General features: G+C 38.2%; 3 protein-coding genes across 3 annotated transcripts in view; 2 read left to right on the top strand and 1 right to left on the bottom strand.

Annotated features, from left to right (window-relative positions):
- The window catches only part of RHIMIDRAFT_249259 (uncharacterized protein), a gene marked incomplete at both ends in the record, with an annotated part of 2,864 nt that extends 1,537 nt beyond the window's left edge, over window positions 1-1,327 (top strand). Inside the window, 2 exons of the mRNA XM_023610598.1 lie at window positions 115-946; window positions 998-1,327. Of these exons, the coding sequence (XP_023461135.1) occupies window positions 115-946; window positions 998-1,327 (1,162 nt within the window). The remainder of the gene's footprint in view (window positions 1-114; window positions 947-997) is intronic.
- On the bottom strand, window positions 1,204-3,103 carry RHIMIDRAFT_99041 (uncharacterized protein). Its single transcript, XM_023615971.1, has 2 exons — window positions 2,594-3,103; window positions 1,204-2,544 (listed from the first exon to the last, which is right to left on the bottom strand). The coding sequence occupies exons 1-2, from the start codon at window positions 3,058-3,060 to the stop codon at window positions 1,413-1,415; spliced, it is 1,599 nt and encodes a 532-aa protein (XP_023461134.1). The 5' UTR covers window positions 3,061-3,103; the 3' UTR covers window positions 1,204-1,412.
- Window positions 3,104-4,257: 1,154 nt separating this feature from the next.
- On the top strand, window positions 4,258-6,010 carry RHIMIDRAFT_303574 (cation efflux protein; the record flags this gene model as incomplete). The annotated part of the gene is made up of 8 exons (XM_023614422.1): window positions 4,258-4,359; window positions 4,427-4,492; window positions 4,547-4,775; window positions 4,831-4,913; window positions 4,962-5,074; window positions 5,124-5,167; window positions 5,221-5,300; window positions 5,351-6,010. 8 exons carry the CDS (start codon window positions 4,258-4,260, stop codon window positions 5,654-5,656), a joined length of 1,023 nt encoding a protein of 340 aa, XP_023461133.1. The 3' UTR covers window positions 5,657-6,010.
- Between the last annotated feature and the right edge of the window lie 341 nt (window positions 6,011-6,351).

Below are 6,351 nucleotides of genomic sequence, written 5' to 3'. Positions count from 1 at the left end.
AATGCAACAGCCAATGCAACAGCCAATGCAACAGCCAATGCAACAGCCAATGCAACAGCCAATGCAACAGCCAATGCAACAGCCAATGCAACAGCAGATACGTGGAAACCAAAGCCACGCTATTTATGCCAGTGATGAAGGCGAGGAAGAGGAAGAGGAGGACGAAGAGGAATCTGACAGTGATGATTCTGTATTTGCTAAAAAGAAGCAATCTATATCAAAATCCCAAGAGATAGAAACTACAAACAATATCAAGAAAGAAACACCTTTGTCATCAAATACAAGTTTACCCATAAAGGAAACCAAAAAAGCTGAGCCATTCGATACAGATGAGGATAGTGAGGAGGACGAGTCTGATGTTGATACAAAGCCAAAGTCTCAACCAAAGAAGCCTCGACCAAAGGCAACGCAGACACAAATTAGTGATTCTGAAGAAGAAGAAGAAGAACAGGAAGAAGAAGGCTACAGTGATAGTGATGACGATATTCCTATTCATCAATCAAGACAAACATTATACTATAATCAACATCACCCTCAAGGAGAGGAGTATTATGATGAAATGTACGACACTCAACAGTATTACAGTAACGGATACCCCATAATGACTGAAGATGGCCCGGTTATTCCTCAGCTAGGCGACAATTTTGCTACTCAAAACTCATTATTAGACACATTTAGACCAGATCATCCCTCTGCTCGAGATCAAGAAGGCTATGCAAGAGCTACGGGCCAGCCATTGATTCAAGTACCCAACAAACCTCCAGAGCCTCGCGCTGGTTTGGTTGGTATGATCTCTCAAATTGAACATGAAAAGAAACAAAAGGAAGCAAACAAGAGTAGATTACTTGATAAAGAAGGCATATTGCAAAGAGAACGAGAAAGATATCTTATGGAACAGAGAGCACAACAGCAGTCGATGCAGCAACCACAACACTCAATGATGCAGGTGAGTTTCTGTAATTGCATTTACCATATCCATAACTCACAGGTATGATAGCCACCCATGATGGGTATGATGAATCAACCCATGATGAATATGCCACAGATGCCCATGATGACTGGTCAAATGCCAATGATGGGTTTAATGGGACAGCCCATGATGTATCCAATGATGAACATGCCCATGATGCCCATGATGATGGACCCACACATGTCCATGATGCTAATGCAGCAACAATATAGCCAATACAATCCAATGTGGAGCCAATCTCAAATGTTTGCTAATTCTCGTTTTACCAACAGTGTACATGAAGATGATGATGAAGATGACGATGTTCCTCTTGGTGCTAAAGAATCACCTGCACCTCGTCAGCAACAAAAACAATAAAATCCCTTTTCTTTTTCTAATGCATATTTATTTGAATGGTACAAGCAGCAGTAATGGCAATAATAATATTAGTAATATCAACAGTCTAGAATGAGATACCTTCTTTATGTAACTCGTTTTCAATAACATCCATGACTAACTGTGGTTCTGGTCGTTCAACAAATGTGACTCTACGTTCCTTGTCTAATAAGCCAACAAATTCGCTTGGTAAGATATCCTTTTCAAAGTTGAAGTGGGGATTTGACTTTAAGGAGTTTTCAACAGCTTCAGAGAACTTTGCAGGATGAGCAGTAGCCAAACAAATCAAGGTATGCGACCCGTTAGGATATGTCTTGAGCTGTTCACGTTCAATGAATTCATCAGCTGCTGCAACACCAACAGCTGTATGAGGATCAAGTACATAAGGCTTCACCTGTTTATCTGTAGGTTCGTAATAGGCACGAATAGTAGCTGATGTCTCTTCATCCGTGACACGGCTAGCATCAAATATTTGACGTGCCTTGATGACAGCTTGATCAGATACCTTGAATACACCTTTTTCCTTCAACTCTTGCATCCATCTGGCGACTGTTTGTCCTGCCTTATCACAGAGTTCCTCATTCTCTGTCTGTCCTTCATCTGCCTCTGTTTCGCGAGCCAAGTACCATAATAAACGCTCAAAGTTAGATGATACCAAGATATCCATAGCAGGAGATAAGGTAGCCTTAACAGCACCATCACCGCCGGTCTGTTTTTCATATGCGTGTGAGCGGAAGAAGCGATAAAGAATATCATTTTCATTGGTAGCAATCAACAGCTTGTTAACGGGAAGACCCATACGATAGGCATAGTAACCAGCCAAGACATCACCAAAGTTACCAGTAGGAACAGAGAAATCAAACTTGATGGATTCAGCTTCAGGAGATGCGGGATCGATATTTAAAGAGCGAAGAAGGGAAAAGTAAGCTTGGAAATAGTAAACTGTCTGTGCCAAGATACGAGCCCAATTGATAGAATTGACAGCACCCAAGTGATGACGGTCATTGAATTCCTTGTTACCAAACAAGATCTTGACGATATCTTGACAGTCATCGAATGTACCTTCGACGGCCAAGTTGTGGACATTAGCATCCAAAACGGTTGTCATTTGTGCTTCTTGAATAGGACTGACTCTTCCACGAGGATGAAGGATAAAGACAGAGACATTCTTTTTGTTTCTAAGGCCATAGATGGCAGCACTAGATATATAGATTAGATACCAATCGTCATTATGTATACATTTCATACCTTCCGGTATCACCAGAAGTAGCACCAACAACAGTAAGGCGATGAGTTTTTCCACCGGCGGGTTCTTGTCTATTGCGTCTTTCTAAAAAGTATTCAAAGAGGTTGCCAACAAATTGAAGAGCGACATCCTTAAAGGCAAAGGTTGGGCCATGGAATAGTTCCAACACATAGAATCCGTCTTTAATCTTGGCCAAGGGTGTGACATCACTTGATCTGAAGGTTGAATAAGAGCGATTGATAAGGGTTTCAAGATCTTCTCGAGGGATTTCAGATGAGTCAATGTACAAAGACAAGATACTGGCAGCCAACTGCTGGAAGGTGTACTGAGACCAATCCTGACGCCAGTTGTCAGGTAATTTAGGAATGGCTTGAGGAATAAACAAACCACCGTCGGGAGCAAGGCCCGTCATGACAGCTTCTTCAAAGCTGTAGTTTTTGGCTTGTCCACGAGTAGATCTATACTTCATTTTTTTATTTGCTGTGTAAAGAAGAGTAACAAGTATTCAATCAGGGTCTGCATTTTTATTGGTGTTAAAAAAGGTGAATAGTGACTCATTTTTTATCGACTTTCAAAATGGCAGGTAAATCTATAGAAAACTCCGACAACAGTGAGCTGAATCTGGCAAGAAAAAACTACGCACGTTATCAGTGAGCATACGGCTGGTTTAACAGGCGGATTGTAGTAGGAATGGAATAAGCTGTTGATATATCCAAAACTGTAGAGCAAATTAAATTGTTTATTTTCATAATGCTCATTTGGCAAATGCTTTATTGAGTATCCAATCCTTGCACTTTGTAAAAGTCTCGGATAAGCAACTTGGCTACTCATGTTGATAATTTCAACATACTCAAGGTCATTTACATAAAGAGTATTAATATGGTGAGAAATAGTCAAGCATTTTTCAAATTGATGTAATGAATATGGTTTCCTTTTTCATTAACAATATAAAAGACACTTATAGATGAAGATGTCACTTTCTAAAGTATTGACTTCACATGCATCAGTGTTAATTGCTCCTCGGATGTTTTTGCGGTTAAATAAAATAGCAAATGGAATGACACTTTGCATTCTATTTCCATTTGTAGTACAACTGTGTCATAAGTAACTGGAAATAATCAGATGAGATCATATCCTGCATAATGGTAAATTGTTTGATTCGAAGAAATAAAAAATAAAAAAAAAGTGTGTTAATTGATGCATGAGTGCATGCAATTATATGTATGCATACTGTCACTCACATAACGGAATACAGAAATGACTTTCTTTTAATAATATTGATCATTCGTCATCATGAGATAGCATCAGCTTCCGTGATGAAGGTGTACCTTAATGGCCATTGATAATGTTACCATGTACCTTAAAAGCCACGATTTCCCCCGCAACAGGGTCATTGTGTAACTTGATATCATGGCAACATTTTATCATAAATGAAGCAAATCAATGCATTATAGCTTCAGTACGAGCCATATTCAATCATAAAGATGAGAGATCACCATGGCAATGGTGCATATATGAGTTCCATTTTAAGAAAAATGGGAATACCCTGCTTTCTTTGTTGTCATCCCTTAATCAAAAAGTGTCACCCCTTTGTATAAATTTACATGCAAATGAAAAATCCTTCTTTTTTCTTTTCATTTCTTTTAGCTTTTTTTGTATAAAAAATATGTTGTCCAGAAAAAACAAGATTTACTTTATGCTTGTTATTACAACTTGCTTCTTCTTTGTAGAAATTGTAATTGGCTACTATGTTAGTTCGTTAGCATTGGTAAAGTATGCTTCATTTTTAGTTAGGATACACTGTTTTTCTAAACCATTCATTATTTCTTTTACAGATTGCTGACTCATTTCACATGTTGAATGATCTTCTTAGTATGTGTATCGCACTATGGGCTATCAATGTAAAAAGAATCTATGAATTGCCTTTACTATATCTAACATCAATCTATCAATAGGTTGCCTCTTCTACAAAATACGATCCTAGATACTCTTATGGATGGCAAAGAGCCGAAATATTAGGCGCGTTGATCAATGGTGTATTTCTACTTGCCTTATGCTTCACCATTCTTATCGATTCGATCGAAAGGTTCGTTTCTCCTGAAGAAATTAAGAATCCTGTCATGGTATTAGTCACAGGTGGTGCGGGGTTATTAGCTAATGTCGTCGGCCTATTCTTATTTCACGGTAATATATGCGCCATTGCTTCATTACAAACGTAGTTGACATTATCTTTAAAAAGATCATGGACATAGTCACGGACATAGTGATCCGGAGAAAGGCAATCACAGTCATCATGGAGGTGGTCATTTAAATATGAAAGGGGTAAACATAATCTATTTATGCTCATATAGATGGCTAATTGGACTATAGATATTTTTACATGTTCTTGGTGATGCATTGGGAAACGTAGGCGTTATTGCGTCCGCTTTATTCATATGGCTGACTCCATTCAGCTGGAGATTTTACTTTGATCCTCTCGTTAGGTTTGTTGAGCACAATTGTTTGTTTTGATTTTACTCATTTTTTGCTTAGTATCCTCATTACGATCATTATCTTTACATCGGCTCTGCCACTGGGTGTGTAGCTCAATGACTTCATTTGCTTACTCATACTAACCATCATGCCTTAGTCCGTCAAACAGCATCTATTCTGTTGCAAGGTGTTCCCAAGAGTGTTCCTCTTTCAGATGTCCATGAGTCGCTTGTAAAGGTAAATGATGGCGGATTTAGCAAAGACAGATTACACTGACTGTTTATCAGCTGGATGGTGTTTTATCAGTGCATGAGCTTCACGTGTGGCAACTGTCAGACACAAAGCTGATCGCCTCACTTCATGTGTTAATCGAATCAAGAGAAAAATATATGGATTTAGCTTCACAAATACGTGGATTACTGCACAGCTTTGGTATTCACTCGGCCACCATTCAGCCTGAATTTATAGATGATAAAAAGACTGATCAAGCATTGTCTATTATGCCCAAGGAAGAGAATACAAACCAAAGTGGCACTCTGAATGATACTAGCAGTGATATTGCCAGCGACCATAACTCTGGCCAGGTAAGCTAAAGGTTCTTGTTGAATTCATTATGCTTATTGATACCTCCTTCATTTATAGGATCTACAGAATTCATCAACATGTCTATTACGTTGCACAGAAGACTCTTGTTTAGAAAACAACTGCTGTCCTCCATTACAGAATGAAACACAGTAACCTCTCTTGTGATGTACTATATAAAGAAATGTATATTTTTATTGCCGTTTTATTCTAAATAATGTTTAACAATCTCCGGAGCAAGCATTGAATGCTTCCCGAGCTTTTAAATTCAATACAGTAGCTTGATTATGATTTCGTAAACGAGTTTTTTTTATAGCCATCGCTTTGTGTCAAATATGTTTTTACTTCGAGGAACTAGTGGCTGTATCTCTTTTTTTTGATGAACCGTCTTCTTTCACATTGTACAGTAAGTTTCTGTAGTCAGAATCAATGAAAGCAGTAAATTCAATTCTTCTGTACATACCCCTTCTCCCTGTATTTAACTTTCTTCTTCAATCAAAGATAGCTGATGTATCAATGTGCGTTTATATGTTCAATCTGATTTTTACTGGTGCCCCAAGTATAGATTTAATATAAAATGACGTTGTTTGTAATAATGGTCCCCTTCTCTCACCTTAATACACAATGAAGAGATTATATAAAGATTCATTGACATAAGTTTCCCTTATCACTTCTTTATGGATTGGTATTGATCAAAGAATTATCA

The sequence above is a fragment of the Rhizopus microsporus genome, assembly GCF_002708625.1.
Source record: "Rhizopus microsporus ATCC 52813 unplaced genomic scaffold scaffold_35, whole genome shotgun sequence".
Taxonomy (NCBI): Eukaryota; Fungi; Mucoromycota; class Mucoromycetes; order Mucorales; family Rhizopodaceae; genus Rhizopus; species Rhizopus microsporus.
Note: the sequence above shows the minus strand (reverse complement) of the source record. Positions and strands in the feature narration are given on the sequence as shown.

Bases quoted from the DNA above. Each gene is read 5' to 3' on its own strand.
- RHIMIDRAFT_99041 (XM_023615971.1), bottom strand. From the start codon at position 3,060: ATGAAGTATAGATCTACTCGTGGACAAGCCAAAAACTACAGCTTTGAA. The intron at 2,545-2,593 runs GTATGAAATGTA...CTATATATCTAG, and splicing joins ACTTCTGGTGATACCGGAAG to TGCTGCCATCTATGGCCTTA.